This window comes from Poecile atricapillus, chromosome 6 (genome assembly GCF_030490865.1).
Source record: "Poecile atricapillus isolate bPoeAtr1 chromosome 6, bPoeAtr1.hap1, whole genome shotgun sequence".
Lineage (NCBI taxonomy): Eukaryota > Metazoa > Chordata > Aves > Passeriformes > Paridae > Poecile > Poecile atricapillus.
Genome location: NC_081254.1, coordinates 12,040,830 through 12,058,185, shown reverse-complemented (window position 1 = coordinate 12,058,185; position 17,356 = coordinate 12,040,830). Strand labels below are relative to the sequence as shown.

Genomic DNA, 17,356 nt, shown 5'->3' with positions numbered 1-17,356 from the left:
GTAGCCAAGTCCCCAGAGACTGTTTATACAGTGTGGCTGTCTTGCAGGTTTTGGCTGCACAGCTCCTTCTGTGCTTGCACTTTATCACATAGGTGTTCCTAGGAGACTTTGAGCATATACAGTGTTTATTTCCCTCTAGAAATGCGCTACCTTGCTACTGTGCACTGTCTTGTGTTCATGACAAGACTCTGTGTGGGATGAAAAGCTGTGGACCTTGATCACTAACTTTTTGTATAATTTTCTAGCCTTTTTTCCTAAAAAACCCTTGAAATCCCTGTCCCCTCTCTAAAGATCATTTATGACTGCATATATTGGTTCAATCACTTTTAATATAAGAAATGACTTACGAGGCACTGCAAGCTGTCTTCCTAATCAGACAGAGTGCAGGAAAAATGGAAAAGGGAAAGGAATAGGGCAGCACAGATTAATCAGTATGCTCAGAGAGAGAAGGGATTCCTGGAACTGTGCTTCTGAAGGCTCATGAGGTCCATGCAATGCCTAAGCTGATTTTCAGGCATGCTTCAGCAGAGGCATCTGACAATTCCTTCTTTTCTAGGATGGAGGTGGGAAGCTCAGGGGAGACAACAAAGTATTTTCAGCCACAACAACAGTTACTATCAATGTGGAGGATGTTCAGGACACTCCTCCTATGTTCATCGGGACTCCGTACTATGGATATGTCTATGAGGACACGCTGGCAGTAAGTTCTCGTTTCCATCTCTGGGAGAACAAGTGCAGCCTTTCCCATCTCAGTCAAGATGGCCCTATGGTTTCATCTCTAGGAGAACAAGGAGAACAAGTGCAGACTTTCCCATCTCAATCAAGAAAGCCCTAAGGTTTCTAGCACAGGCTTTACTGGAAATAGGACCTGAACTCTGATTTGACTCCTAGGTGAAATGAGCTGAACAAATCTCAGACTATTTCTTACTTATGTCTACTGCAAATTTTCTATTCAAGGCTTCCTGTTGTTTTCACTGAAGTCAAAAAAGATTCTGCCCATTTATATTGGTCTAAGCCCAGAGAGTGACTAAGAGCTCTTCTGCAGCTCAGCCCTCCAGAGACACTTGGCTGAAGGCTTAAGCAGGCTGCCACTCACCTCACCTGAACACATCATCCTTAAAAGCCTTTGTGTGTCTGCTCTGTGGGCTCACAGTGCTTTTATTTTCTAGCTCAGATCAGTCTGCTACTGACAGCTGGTTGTTCAAGGTGCAGACAGAATTTATGCCTGAGTATGCCCTCCCTCTGTGTCATCCCATGGGCATCACCTGGGGAGAAGCAACCCTGACATCCCCAAAATGCAGGATGCTTTCTGCTCAGTGATGGCTGGTTAGGCAGAATGGGCCAGGAAGGCCTCCTAGGCCTAAACTCAATCAGATTATCAGCCAAACAGGGACATAATTAGGAGAACCAGTCATTTCCAGCCACATATTCTTGAAGCTGCAAACTAATGAGCTCTCTCTAAGCACTGACATGATTGTGTGGATCAGCTTTCACCCTGATACATAAGATTTAATTAAAATGTTCTTCATATATTGGACAAAAAATGGTATCTGCCTATGAAATTACCCAAAATTAGACTATTGATAAATTTAGCAGTGTGATTGCACTCTGTTCATCTGACCTTCCCTAGAGTTCTGTGAAAGTTTGTGTCTTTTCTGTCCAGAAATGTACACTGCAGCCCATGCATGACTATATATTGCAGTTCACTGCAGAGGTTGTTACATTTCAGCAGGGCAGAGAAGTAATACTCGTGTACTTTGCAGGTGTTTAGAATGAATGATATTATGTATATTGATTTATTCTGCATAGTTACATATAGATCTTGAAATAACAATCAGGTGCACACGGGAGTTAGTGTTTACTATGGAAATGAGAATCAATAAATGTTAATTACATCCAGCTTGAGCTCATAACTTACACCATTATGATATAATGATGGAAGCACGAATCAGTGCTTCCCAGTATGAGTTTTGCCATTAGAATGAACTCCACAGAGGAAGAGGCAATAGCTGATTTTAGTGGTGTTTGCGCATTTGGTGTTAATTTTGTAAACTTGCTTCTTTTTTCCTTGGTGGAATTGTCAGGATTTACAAGTACTCTGTCACCTTCAAAGGGACTGCACTGCATTTTGCCCAGTAGGCAGATTTTATTGCTGCTTCCAGCATAAACGATAATAAATACAGTTCTGTATTTCCAGTTGCTCTAACAGAGCCTTGCTCTTGTTTGAAAAATTCACTCAAGGGTTGTCATGAAAATGTTCCTTGTTGCCATTTCTGATTCACTGGCAGTTACTTCAGTGTTCCCTGGTTCTTCAGCGTCAAACAGTAGCACTTGAGCTCAGAGGCCTGACTTGCACAGCTCACTGCCACTTGGGTGAGCATTTTAATGTGACACTTATCATCCCTCTGAGCTGATAGGAGCAGCCACATGAGCAAATGGACCCCAGTACACAAATTCTGTATGTATGGCCCACGGCCACGTTACTTGTGCAGAAAGACAGACAGTGAAGGTTTAAGAGCAGTTAAATCACCATCATTTTCATCACAATTTTATGCCCTAGATATTCTGTGGGCAAAGTTGCTCTGTCATCTGTTTGCTTCTACTGCCTGTCTGAACTTAATTAGGAAGGACCAAAGTGATCCAATGACTCCCTGGCAGCTGCCTGTGTCTCAGCACACACTGTGTGGCCATGGGGCACAGGAGCCTACACAGAAGCGGCCAGATGGAATCTTGGTAGTGCCCCAAACTAAACTTTGGGTTTCAGATTAGCTGCTCCAAATCCTGTCCCCTGTGCTGTCCACATCTGTGGCTCCAGGCAGGTGTCCTTGGCCACAACTTCCAACCATTCCTGTGACCAGCCAGCCCCCAGGGCTGAGGCACCCATGGCCATGCAGAGTCTGCAGCCATTTCACACCCAGAGCAGTGGACACTGGCCCTTTATGTGTTCCCCATATGGCACAAGCACCCACTCTGCCCCAGCACTTCACTGAAGAAAAACCTGCAGGAGTTCAGTTTATTAATGTGCTGTTGCAATTTCACTGCTCTGATCTTAGAACACAGACTGTGATTTCCCATTTCTCCCCAGGGCTCTGAGGTCCTTACTGTGGTTGCTCTCGATGGAGACAGAGGAAAGCCTAACAGTATTCATTACTGCATCGTGAATGGTGAGTAGGCTTGTCTTATCTGAAATTTGAAGGGCACTCAAAACTACATCTGGCATTAAATTAGAACAGAATATGCTAGAGTTTAATAAACCTGAGACAAAAATCTCAGGAAATAATGTCAGGTACCTCAAACAACTTCAGGGCCCTGTCTAGCAGAGAATAACCAAGATTCAATTCAGTGAGTCTTAGTATCTTCTTCACAGAACTCCTCTTGGAGCTGTTAATGTTGCTGATTTGTTAGGCATCAGTGCCTGCTTGTCATTTCAGAAAGTGTAAAGGGAGATGCATTCCCTCTTCTGAGCATCTCTATCCCTTAATCTGGGAGGTGAGATAATTCATTAGGAGACCCAGACGTGGCATTTGGAGGGATATTTTTATTAATACAGTGACAAAAGTGGCTAAACAGTCAAACCTCTGATTTCTTGGAGGAAATTGTATTTACCAGTGAAGAGACACTGGCTGTACACTGAAGTGGAAGAAAACAGATGTTATCAGAAGATTAATGCTTTCCATCAGCTATTCTGGGAGTGTCTGTCGCATGTCTTTTAATAGCATGAATGTGAAACTTAGCTGAATTGATGATTCATTAGGTGGTGAAGAAAACAGCTTAGAGCAACTAAACTCCGGGCTACGGCTTTGGGGGTTTTGGGTTTTATACTCTCTCCCTTCCAAAACAAGGCTTCTGTAGCAACAGGGCACCCCAACTCACAGGTGTGAAAGATCCCAAAACTTCCTAAGAGAAATCTGAGGTGTAGTTGAAGAGCTATGGAGTAAGTGCTTCATTGTCTTAAGTGATCTAAACAGCCAGGACAGAGAGATACTCACAGACGAGATTTTGTGTTGGTATGGGATGAGACCAATGCTGAGGTTTCTTCTTAATGTGAGGGAATAAATAGGTAAAAGAAAGGTAGAAACATTGAGGGAAAAAAGGTTGCAAAAGACAATAGATAGAAAATGAGAAAAGGTAAAAAGAAAGGTGTAAAATGAGGAGCAAGAACAAGTGGGATGAAAATATGCTAAACAGTGGAGAAATTAAGTAAAGAGAACAAGTAAAGGCAGAACCATGGAAAGTGTCAAAGGAAAATAAGATTAATGAGGAAAAATACTGGATTTCCAAAGAAAATGGAGAAGGACCAAAAGGATTCTCTGGGATAAAAAAAGGTAAGTGTTTAGGAAAGAGTGGGAAAGGAAGATGGAAGTGGATGACAGATAACTAGAACAAAATATGACTTAATGTGGAGCCCATTTCTTGTGCCCATTAACAAAGGGTTTTGTTTGTGTGAAATGGAAAAGAGGGGAAGGGAATATGCTTTTAGTGCATAAAAAGTTGAAAAACAGAGAACAAGAGATTGCAACAGGTTTCTGCCCCTGCAACTCAGACACTGGCATTATTTTGACAAGCCGTTATTCCAGTAACTGCAGGCTGGGATGTCAAAGGACAAGAAAACACTAACAGCAAATAGGAAATTGCTTGTTCTTAATAAGCATTTCTTATTCCAGGAGTGTGGGATAATAATGGGAAATGCTCCAATCTTCTGAACGTGCTGTAGGGAGGAACACACATACTGCTACATGTACTCCAGGTTACCAATCTCCCCAGGATAACTAGACAATAACATGAAGTATGGTGGCTTGAAACCACTATTGACTTAAGCTTCTTCTCAGCCCGAATATATTTTGCAGGCCAATGTATCTTAATAATTGGGTATTGTGAGTCAATATCTGTTCAATGTTGTGTCTCAAGTGCTTTAATGAAGTTGCAGTTATTGTAGGTATTAGCAAAAGAGGATACTGTCAGATGGTTTAAAAATCAGCATTGGAAATGAGTTTGAGAAGAAGAAAAATTACTGTGCTTTCAGGTCATCATCCTTTATTTCTGAAGGCTTGATCTCCTACATTTAAAGGGATTTCCTCTCTTCCTTTCAATGGTAGACTGCCACAAAGCAGAGGATGTGGCCAATACTGTACACGAGGCAGCATCAGGGCTGCCCTTCCTGGGCACCAGCCTGCCCTTGGCTGTGATATGAGATGGTTCCTGACATCCTGGTGAGACACTTCTGCCTCTCTGCAAGCTGGCATTTGCTTCAGCACGAATATACCAATCTCAATAAACTACTGCCTGGAACTGCTATTCTCTCCAGGTCAATGGAAGCTGGGCAGCAGCAGCAAAGTCAGCCTGCAGCCCTGTCCTGCCTCAGTTCAGAAACCTTGGTGTTTACCTCAGATACTCCAAAAAAGCCCTGTTTGTTCTAGACAGCCTTGCAACAGGCTGAAAGCTTTTTTTGACAACTCAGTGTTTAAGACCAGAAGACATTTCTCCAGAATTGCTGTCTGAGGGAAGTGACAAAGTGTTTCCTTGAGGCAGATTGTCAGACTTCTCACCTTAGCTGATATTAGTGAGAGAAATGTTCTTGTTTCTCAGAGACTTAATTAAGCATTTGCTAATTACAATGACAAATGTCTATTTTTGTCTAAACCAGCATATAAAGAAGACAGCATAATAAAAACTAATACCAAATTAGCATGCCTGGATGCTGAGGCTTGAGGGGAGCCCAAGCAGGATGGGAAGAGGAAAATGCTGACAGTTGCCCATAAGGGAAGAACTCCACTGAGCCTTTTCTTTGGAGACAAAACCCTTCTTGACCCTCATTTGTGTTTTCATCTCACTGTGCCCAGTGGCAGAAATGCTTCCTCTTTGAAGAGTGGCTTCAGATCTGTGGACAGACGTGGATACACAAATGGACAAAGATGTGCTCAATGAAGTGTATAGTTGATTTGCCCATGCTTGCTCAAAGGAGGAAAGTGTGGCATATAACCAGAGCATCTTGGTTTCATTGCAGGAAGTGAAGGTTCATTTGAAATCAGCAACACAACTGGAGCCATTTCTGTGATAAAAAGCCCAAATCAGCTCAAGAAAGAAGTTTATGAACTAAAAGTTAAGGTAGGTACTGTGGCCACTTTAAGACTATTGGTCTCAAATGCCATGAGTTGGCATGATTATATAAAATTGTTCAATTTATATCTGACTTTACCTGCTCCAGAAACTACCTCCTATATTTGAGCAGAGTGCCAGATAGTATAAAGCAGAATTAACTGCTTTTGTGGGGATGTTGGGATATTATTTTTGGGATATTTAGTATCTCAAATTACTTCTTTCAAATGAAATCATCTTGTCCAAATTTTTGTCTCTGAGGCTAGAGAATCAATGTTCTTTACAGTCTATAGATACCTGTTGTCTGTGTTTCCAGATTTTATTGCTAAACTGGGAATTAATATCTTGAAACCTCCACATTATGAGATAGGTAACAGTCAAATCTGTGATTGGTAATAGGACTGGAACAGATCATGCAGGGTCATGTCAGCATCCACTGCTGAGGCACTCATCAGCCACACACAAATACGTGCTCACACCTTGATGAGCTAAGATCTCGATGAGCCAGTACTCATGTGACAGGCTGCATTATTTTAAGCAGTTTCTAAAGAAAAAGTGTTTAAAAATGTAGAATTAAGTTGTGAAGACTATCAGTTTTCTTCAGGATGTTGAAACTGCTGATTATTGTTGTGGTAAGGACAATATTGGCTTATAGGCAGCTTTGAGGACTTGCACACTGCCAGAACAAGTGTGTAGCATCCCCACAGGCCCTTACTTGCTCCTGTGCTCCAGCAGTGAGCTGTACCTGGGAGAACGTGGAGTCCTCATGGGCTGAGTTAACCTCAGGCACCATTTCTTCCTCTATCTGCTCTGCTTCACTGCAGTCTGCTACCACTCCCCATGCAGAATGGGTTAAAGCCTTGCAAGCTTTTCTGATCTCCTAATTATGTGTGTGGTGACCCAGAGTTCCTGCAGGCTGCAAAAGCTGCTAGAGGAACCAAGAGGGTGTTACATTACCCAGCGGACATAGTGGCAGGCACCTCAATTGCCAGACTAGTGTCTTCAGAGAAAGTGCCTTTGGTTTTGAGCCCTTTGAGCAAAAAGGCATGTTAGATATAGCTGTTGTGACAAAAATACCAGCCAGTTTCTGTCCTGGCAGAAGAAGTGCCTCAGGTTCAATCCAGTGAATCAGGCTGCAAGTTGCAGTTGTTGAAACCCAGACAGATTTGATTTTGTGGTTCAGAAAAATACCAGCTAGGTTTGCCTGTCTGTCTAAACTATATCCACTTTAAATTAGGCTCATCTAAAGAGCACAGCAGAATTCTGAATCAGAGACTAAATCTCAAAAAAAAAAAAAAAAAAAGCACCTTTTCAAATATTTACCTAAATGCCTCAAGTACAGTTTTTCTCAAAGTATTAAAGGCTGCAGTCCTTGCAGCAATGAGACAATGAACTGCCTGTGGTACCACAGCAATTTTAAACATTGTCTTCCTTTTCTATTCTATCAACACTTTAGGCAAGCAATTACCTTACCTCTATTGGATTGTTTTTAGAGAACTGTTTTCACTTAGAGTGAGTTACTAAGATCACAAAATTAGAAGAAGAATCAACTGGGGCTCTACTGGGACTGGTTTATTACCATAATCTTCTAATCATCATAAACTTTAGTGTGAAATGGACTGAGGTTTTAGAGAAATATAAGTCTGTGAATCTTCCTACAAGTTAGAGTGCTTTGTACATGTGGAATAATATCTGAACGTGAACCTGAAGAAGGAGAAAACAGTTTCATTCTTTTCTTCCTCTTGCCTGCTGCAGGCATCAGAAGTCAGTCAGGAAGGTGACATCTCCGAGCACACGTTTGCCATGGTGACCATACGGGTGGTCGACCTCAACAACCATCCACCAACGTTTTATGGAGAAAATGGTCCCCAGAACAGGTTTGAACTGACCATGTATGAGCATCCCCCAGAGGGTGAGATCTTAAGGGGATTGAAGATCACAGTCAATGACTCAGATCAGGTAAATGGAAACTATGCAGACTTTCAGTTTTCCTGTCCTGCTTTTGTAAAGACTAGAAAGAGCTGTCAGATGGGGAAATGTCATTTTAGAAACTCACCTGTTTCACCTGCATTCCCTAAAAGCCTAGGACAGACAAAGCAGTTTTAGGGTCCAGTGCCACAGAAAGCCTGGACCCAGGAGTTCTGTTAGTCTGTCACACAGAGTTAGGCCAATGGGAAGGGTGGTCCTGCACCTGCAGGTCTTGTGGCAACTGAAGCTGAACTATCCTTATGAACTTCCCTAACTACTGGTTGTGTTCTTTTGTTGCCTGTGTATTGTCTGAGAACATATTCCCTTTGAAGACTTTTCTTGGAGGTTCCAAGCCCTTTAACTTCAGGTGTAATTAGAGTCTTCATCTTCTTCTGGTCCTTCTGTTACAGCCAGGGTTTGCAGTGCATGGTCTGATAAGTCATTCCCACTGGAGTGATATTTTTAGGTAGTCTTAAAAATTATGCCTGAGCCAAACTAACTCCTAACAGATAAAGGCAAAGGAAAGAAGACTCCATCCATCTCAGCCTGCTGTCTAACTGACCTGTGATGCCTGTAGGTGCCATGGCAATGGTTGCTATAGGGACCCCTAAGCTAAATACTGTATGAATGACATCCATCTGAGTTAGCCTCTGGTTAGGTAGTGACAAGAAAAAAGCTTAATGCATCTGAGAATTGTATTACTATTGGAAAAAGCTCTCTTCTGTAACTGTGCTTAGTATTGTGCTGGTTTGATGGTATTGTACTTTATCAAACCCACTGGCTTCTTCCCCCTCCCTCCTGCTGCTCTGCAGCGAGCAGATAAATGACTGCTTTCAAAGCAGTGCTACATCTACCCTGCTATTGTCACGGGGGATGGTGCTGCAGAAGGGGAGAAACAAAACCCATCTCTTCTCTTTAGAGACAAAATATATATCTAGGCTGACAAAATATTCAGGCTGCAAGTTAGGCTATAAAATAAGCAGAAAACACTGATAAATACACTATATAGATTTCTCAAGAAGCTTCCTAGTGCAGTGTAAGGCATCACTCTAGGGGGGATGGGTTGCTTTTCTTCTAAGGCAGAGAATGCAATATTTTCCCTTCCATCCAAGATGATCAGTAGAGAAGAAAATTAAACATGTGTCTGTCTGTCACAGCTACTAGAGACTTTTCTTTTTGGGGAGTGAATGATACAAGCGAGGAGGAAGCTGTGGTTAAGGTCTAGTTTAGGCCTACAGTTTGATGGAAATGCCATGCTTACTTGTAAGAAAATAATACAGAAATTTCTCTCCCAGACCTGTTCAACAGGGCTTAGGGCTCAGTGCTGCTGTTCCTCCAGTCATTGCTGTGTCCCATGGCTGTCTGCTTGAAGACATGCTGCAGCCTGGCTGGCTCAGACCAGATCTGGGTTCAGTGGACATCTGTGTCAGAAATCACTCAGCTGTTGCAGAGGCAGTTCTGTCCCTATCCCATACCACCCTGCTAGTCCCATGTGCCACAGACTTGGTATGATTTTGTCTGACTTTGTATTGCCAAAACTCTTCCCATCAGCACTATTATCCATAGTCCAGCAGCTCTGGCTTTGTGTGTTTGGCTTTACCATCCAGCAAAAGAGAGCCTGTTATCACCTCTGTAGTTGAGGGATGGGTTTGTGTAACCAAACAACTCAGACCACTGAGTTTGGATCCAAGGTCATTCTGTTTCCCTTAAGAAACTACTGCTGAATACTTTTTCTCTTGACATGAGCTAGGGCTGCTCAAGAACTACTCATAACAAGCTCTCCAGGGATACAGCTGAAAGTAAAGTTGTCCTGTTTGAAAGTTATTATTAGAAATTCATCATCTCAAGATTCATGCTACAGGGAAAACGTGGCACCAGGCAGGCAGTGTTTCTGACTGTTTGTCACAGTGTAAACATGACACTGAGAAATTGGTGAACCCAGAGAGTTTGGTGAGGTAGGCTCAGCTCATTTTCACATCTTCCCTGTAAGGCAGAAATATGAAAATCTCCCCTTCATATTTTCTCTCACATGCTCCAGTTTGATTTAAAAGAACCGGCCTGGCCAGCTAGCTCTGGCTCACTCTTCCCAACTTGCACACAAGTGGTGATAACCTTTTAGATACTGCTGCTTCTCATGTTCTCTATGGCTAGAGAGAATTATCTATGTAATGGGATTTGCCTTCTCACTTCACCTGAAGCTGTCAAGTGTGTCAGATTTTGTTCTGCACAAGTGGAGCCCGTCTCTCCCCACAAGTACACCAACTTCCAAAAGGTTTGGTATTTGCATCTCTGGGCTACCTTAATCCAGTCAGTGCAAAATGTGGAGTACCACCTCTGTTTGGAGATTGCCTATTTTGTGATTCTGCATCTATATCATGCAGAATGCACGAAGAACAACTCACACAGCATGTGCATTACCAGGACACAGGATGGACACTGGAAGTGTTCAAGGCAGGCTGGATGGGGCTCTGAGCAACCTGGTCTAGTAGAAGGTGTCCCTGCCTGTGGTAGGGGGCCTGAAATGTGGTGATCTCAAATGTCCCTTCCAACACAAACCATTCTATGAGATTGGGTTTGTGAGGGTTGTGTTTTCCTTACTAGAGAATTTCAGTTGTCTTTCCTTGGTAGGAAGCTGGAAGAGGCAGGACTTCCCTGCCAATATGCATGTGGTGTTATCTCTGTCTAGCTCCCAGTGTGTGGCACGAAACCCAAGGCTGCTTGCCACAAGATTCCTCTTTTAGCCAGGCCTGCTGTGGGGTTTTTCCATTATGACTGAAAGAATAACCAAGCTTGTCAATCTATTTTAAGAAAAGCTGTGTCTGTCTTGTGACTAGGGCTGGAGGGATTATACAACTAATAAGCCTCTTAGTGGTCTCCTGCCCAGGGGATGGAGAGCAGAGGTCTCTAAGCAGTAAGATTCGTTCTCATTTTACATAGTTTGAAGAAAGAGAGCAATCTAGGCTGGAAGATATGTGCCATTCACTGAAAACAATCAATGTCATATCTGCTTTTATTCACAGGGAGCCAATGCTAAATTCAACCTCCGTCTTATTGGACCTGGTGGCATATTCCGAGTGGTTCCTCAGACTGTCCTCAATGAGGCTCAGGTTACAATAATAGTGGAAAATTCTGCTGCTATTGACTATGAAAGCTTCAAGGTGTTAACCTTCAAGGTACTTCTGCTTTCCAGGTCCTCTTTTTCTGTGTATATACTATGTGTATGATGGCTTTTGTATTTGATGTGATTTAGCTTCTTAATCCACTGAAGCTGTCTGATGCATATCAGTGACATGATATTCCATGTGAGGGAAACTCATCTCTGCCTCTAGTTCCCCACCTTCACAAAGTTTAATGGATACATCTGTGGACTGATTTAATCCAGTCAGTACAAAATGTTGATTTTTATCTGCCTCTGGAAACTGTACATGTTGGTGGCTCTGAATCATTCTAGACTGAACCTTGAGGGTGTTATTTCTGCACTCACAATGATACATTCACAGGATGAAATCCTAATTTCTCTGCAGCTAGAACTTTACCTGCTTAGTGCTAAGTAATTTGATTCATGATCATGCTTTTGAATGTTGGCAGCCTGAAGACCCCAGCTGACTGGAAGATAATTCCCAAAATTGCTCACTGCCTTTGTCAGAGTCTATCTATCTCCATGGCCATTTGCAGGCTGACCTGAGGCTCACCCATGCTCTAAGCCAGCCTGGAATCGTGCATTATCACCTTCCCTGATGGATTCTTTGGCTCACCAACAAGATAATTAAGTTGTCAGGTTTTCTGTCAGCTGCCCCTGAACATGAGTGTAGATGTTTCAGTTCTGACTACAAAGAATTGCACAGACAATCCCTGTAATCATTTTTAGAAATTGACAAAATGATCTAGCTGAGTACTAACATATGCTAGTTTTGCAATGTACAGAGACGGGCATTTTTTGCACAGTCCAAAAGCCAAAATTCCACAATTTTGTTCTCCCCCTTGTTATATGGTTTGCTTTGTGTCCTTAGCAAGTTTCACTTCAGTATGTTTCAGGCCTTTTCTTGTAATATTCCTAAGGCATTTTGAGCTTTATAGATTATAGATGCTACAAAAATATGAGGCATCATTACTGTATTAAAGTGGAAGATTCTGCAAGGGCCATAAAGTGCTACTGAAACTAATTATAACAAGTGCACATTTATTCAGGTTAAACTACCAAAAGACCAGTAAAGGAGTTACACATGGCCTCCTCATGAATGCCAATAGAAATCAAAGTAGTTAATGTGATTGCCATGAGCACCAAAGAATTAATTACCAGGAAAAAAGGATACATATTTTTATAGCTTAAGCAGTTGGGGTTTTTTTTAATTATTTCTACTGGAGAAAGACTTCCCAAAATTATTTCTACTGGAGACTTTAAGACTTGGCATAAAAAGTGCAGCCTTTGTCTGGATTCCAAATGAAGAAGGTGCAGATGGATGATATGGTAGCAATATATGGCAGCAAATACTTTATAAAGATCTCATTGCTGGCTTCATTTTTCTGCAAAGTTCAGATCACTTCCTACCCAGTTTTAGTTGTCAGTGTAGTCATTCTGGTTAGAAATTTGGATGAAATATATTTAATGTGTATCTCACAACAGCTTTGAGAGGATATCTTCAAGGGGGTTTTGGGTTTTTTTCTGTAAGCAATGATCCCTCTCCTCTAGTTTGTTTTTGAAGAGTAAAATTCCAGATATTAATTTGTCTGGGAGATGCACTGAAAAGCTTTCTGAAGCAAAGACTACTAGAGAAGCCTATCTTCCATTTAGTGCTGGCTCTTAAATGTATGTGGTAATCAGGACTTCCTTCATTTTCATCTGTACAAGAGCTCAAATGGGTTTCACAAAGTATGGCAGCTACAGTAATTCACACATCTCTCCCAGTCCCTCTGCCACAGGGGCCAGATACTGCTGTCCCACCTTGTTATGGGCTGCCATGCTTTGGGGACAATCCTCCTGCCTGCATCTCCTTCAGCTTAGAGCACACTGTGCCTTGGCAGGAGCCTGGACATGCTGCAGACACTCACTTCTACAGACTGGCTAAGGCTGCAATTATCTTTAGTTGCCAAAATCAAACTCTATTTTAAAAATTTACCTACCACTTTTAAGATTGCATGTCAGTTTGCTCTTCTGGCATTTAAATATTAATTGTTGTATGTAGTCCTGAGAAGTAATAGCTTTATGCCATTTTTTTTTCTTTCTGCATGAAACAAACAATACAGGTCTGCATAAGGCACTGCAGGCAAGTAAGCTGACAAAACTCCCTCCCTGAAGGAAGATGTCAGCATGTTGACATAGCAGGACTGTGGATGCTTAAAGAAGAGGGAATAAAAAATAAGCATAGGAAACAAAGTAAAAATACTGAGCTTTCATAAGGTACACTGAGATAGGCTGATTGCAGCAGCAAAGATGATTTAACTGCAGATGTTATCATTTACTTATAGCTCCATGTGCACAATCAGCACTAAGATTTTACCTCTGTACTGCTTCAGGAGCTGAGATTTCTCATGAGGAGGTTTTTGCTGATGTCTGTATGGCTGTCCCTTCAAAAATTTCTTTTTCTGTAGCACCACCTGAGACTCCCAAACACAGAAGTTAACACAGCGATGTAGTCACCAGTTTCCCTTTTAGAGCAGATGTGTCCTGCAGCAATTGCAAGCAATCCTTCAAGATTCATTTCTTCTCTTTATTTCCAAACATTATAAATGTTCACACAGCAGGCACAGCTCTAGGAGATGACACTGAGATAGCCTTTTCCCTGTCTGCTTGAACAGCAGCTCCCCACTTTCTGCTTTCACCTCGAGGTGATACAAACGTGTCCAAATCTGGCAGAGCAGAGGCTTGAGCACAGTGTGTGTCCCCCAGGCAGGTGGCAGTGCCACTGCTGTGAGCATCACTCACCCGCCTCGCCGGGACCTGCGGCACCCGAGCGATGAGCTCCCGCAGCCACAGCACCAGTGCAGCAGGGCATGCTGTGGCAGCCCTGCTGCTCCTTCCAAAGCTCACTTAGGCACTCACTCTCTTTGTGGGAGCTCCTGGGACACTTCTCCTAGGAATTAAAATGCCTGCAGCCAGATTTTTCAGCTGAGCCTCTTACATCGCAGTTCATGTCCTGCTCACTATTCTATTAGTGGTAGGCTGTCTTCTTAGAGCCCTCCTTCTTTGTGTTAACTATGTCTCTGCCCAAGCATGAAAACTAAACATGAGACCATTGTTTTTGGTGTTAGCCATTTGGGCTCAGCCCCCACAGAGCCCAGGACTGATGGCCTAGTGCTGATCCTGTGTGGTGCAGCCACCCATGGGACAGATGCCTGGGACAGACACTGTGAAGATCCCAGTGTCTCTAGTGCCTCTCAGTACCCATTGTTGAAACTGCTTCTTGTTCAGCCACACACCACCTGAGCTTGCTGCTCTACCAGCTCAGGCATCCTACTGAATGCTCCCCAAATCCAGTAGATTTTACTCAATAAAAGGATAAGGAATAGAAAGATACAGTAGAGAGACTCAGTTTGCTCTGTGTGATTGCCTGTCCTTTCAGATGAGCAGTTATAAGAATGTGTGGTGTCAGAGAGCTCTGTTCTCCTCAGAGACAGTAAGGCAATTCAAAAGCTCCCACGTTATCTGACAAAGTCCTGATCAGCATGAGGCAATGAGGGTAGAAGTCCCATGAAGTCAGTAGTAGAAGCCCTCACAATCTTTGAGAATGGTGCTGTACATGCCTGACCATCCAACATTTGGGGTGGGAGTAATGCTACTTCAAAACAACAGGTTCCCTCATCTTTATACCCTGTTTGGTGCAGTTTATTGTTCCTGACATTTTCCTGATAAAGAACATCCTCTACAATTAAGATCAGGATTAAATGTATGAGGTTATTCAAAACAATTCAGTGCTTATGTTTCCCAGAGTTCTAGGAGCTGCCCAGCAATGACTGTTCGTAGGCTTCTGTTATGGCTTTTGGATGTGTGTTGGTTAGTTATGACTGGTCACATCTGTCACATGAAGTCTAATATGAATACACAGTTTGAAGGCCTCTCTCACAGCTTGATTACCCATTGCAATCAAGCACACACAAACAAGCCAAGGCTACATGGTGACCTGGCTCATCGTCTCCCTGGTTCTGAGCTGTCTGGTCCAACCAGGCTGAAACGCACCGGTGTGCTGTGGGTGGGGGAGGAAGCTCCTTTAAGAGAACTACTAGCTGCTTTGTAGTGATTTCTGGATTTCTTCTTCTTAGCTTCTTGCAATTGAGGTGAACACACCTGAGAAATTCAGCTCGACGGCTGACGTAGTGATTCGCCTGCTGGATACCAATGACAATGTCCCGAAGTTCTCCTCTGACTACTACATTGCCAGGATCCCCGAGAACTCCCCGGGGGGCTCAAATGTAGTCGCTGTTACAGTAAGTTTCAGTCACCTCTTAAGAAATGTTCCCTTTTCTGTGGAGACAGTTCCTTAAAAACACTGGACAGGGCAAGTAGCAAGTCTTACTCACCATTTGATTTCTGGACCAAACTCCAATTCCTTTCCAGAATCAACCAGGGAAAAAAGAGTTCGGAAAAAAAGTTTTAGACAAATATTATTTAGAACAACAAGGGCCATCTGCTTTTAAGACAAATCACATGGTGTTTAAGTATTAAAAAAGCCTCAGCCAAATCAGTGTCCAGTGGGAAGATTCAGTCATGGCTAAGTGGAATTGGATTTACTGGATTTTGCTTGCTTAAGTATGAGTAAAAAGAAAACAAGATGGCTGCTTAGTAGGTTTTAGTCTCCTCCTCCTGGGAGGAACATGGCTGCTAAAGGCATAATTAAACTGTTAATGAGGGCACGAATATAAAATTCAAGTGTTTAGGACTGGGGAAAAAAGCTCCCTATGTATGTACCTTCCCACAGTGGGAAAAATATGCCTATAGATTCTCCAGTGCCTTGCATTTTAATACAAAGAAAGTCAGGGTATTACACGGACCCTGAGTGCTGGAGGAGCATTTTCAGCTGCCTCTCTCTAATGCAACTGCTGAGACTGGAAACAGCCATCATGTCACAAAGCCAAGAAAGCTCCTGGCCACCTGGGCCTCAGTGGGGGATGCAGGTCACCTTGAAGAGGCCACTCAGGTAAGGATGGTGGAGGCAGGTTGCCAGAGATCTCCAGCACAAGCTGGCAACAAGTAAGAAAGACAATTAAATACTCAGAATAATAAAGTGATGAAGGCAAGTTTTAGTGATGGGGGAATCAAAGTAAAACATAATAGAGAAAAAGGTTATTACATGAAACTAATAGGAAAGATATTAGAGAGTGTTAAGCATTACTATCCTTGAGGTAATAGGAATAAAAAAATATCTAGGACATGGACAGAAAAAAAAAATAAAAAATGTTTGCAGAAGCAACAAAAATTCTGAGCCAAAGTGCACAGGAATGTGTAGCTGAGGAGCCCATGTAAAATTTAGTCATGTGCTGTCAACTCAGTACTTGACCCAGATTCACAACTATATGTGAAAAACTAAGATGTTTCAGGTACTCAGAATGGCAATTCTGGAGGAAGTCCCAGGTATGCAAATGTTTTAAATAAAGTTAGACAGTACTAAACTAGGCTTTGGTCAAAATTATGGGGTGAGAGAATCTGACAAGTCAATGCCAAAGAACAAAACAACCCCTATCAGTAGGGCTGCAGGTGTGTTGTGTTAATCATGCAGGAGTCAAGACATTGTTCCAGTTCTCAAATATTTAAACAGGAAGATGAATTAATCAACCAGCACCACCATGAATTTTGATGGCCAGATACAACGGTATAACACCTCCTCAGAGCTACCAGAGAAGAATGAGCTTATAGAAATAGCTGCTACCAGATCAATAGCTCTCCTAAGCCTGAGCTAAGAAAGGAAGCCAACAAGAGTATGAAACAAAGATATCATCTGGCCTACTATTTGCATTATTAAAAGTCACACGAGCACAGGAGTGATTAAAATATAAACAAAGCTGAAATACAATGTATAGATTGAAACATTTGTTATTCATTACTTTAAATCGAATCAATTAAACAAGCAGAAGCTTAAAATACTCTATATAAAGTAAATCATTTTTCTAGGGAATATTCATTAATGTTTAACTGACAATTAGGAAGGTTTGAGAGCTGGCTGTGTGTTCATGTCATTGAGACTATCTCCATCTCTATCAAAGGAGGATGAGGTAACTGTGGATGGATGGGGCCATCTAGTGTCAGTCTCCCTGCCAGAGCCCCCGGGCACCAGGGACAGCATTCCTGGGACTGGCAGGG

General features: G+C 42.5%; 1 protein-coding gene across 1 annotated transcript in view; it reads left to right on the top strand.

Moving 5' to 3' along the window:
• The window catches only part of CDHR1 (cadherin related family member 1), a 44,872-nt gene that overhangs the window by 14,450 nt on the left and 13,066 nt on the right, over positions 1-17,356 (top strand). The window contains exons 8-13 of the mRNA XM_058842018.1: positions 557-700; positions 3,086-3,164; positions 6,005-6,105; positions 7,852-8,055; positions 11,085-11,237; positions 15,322-15,486. Coding sequence (XP_058698001.1) covers positions 557-700; positions 3,086-3,164; positions 6,005-6,105; positions 7,852-8,055; positions 11,085-11,237; positions 15,322-15,486 — 846 coding nt within the window. The remainder of the gene's footprint in view (positions 1-556; positions 701-3,085; positions 3,165-6,004; positions 6,106-7,851; positions 8,056-11,084; positions 11,238-15,321; positions 15,487-17,356) is intronic.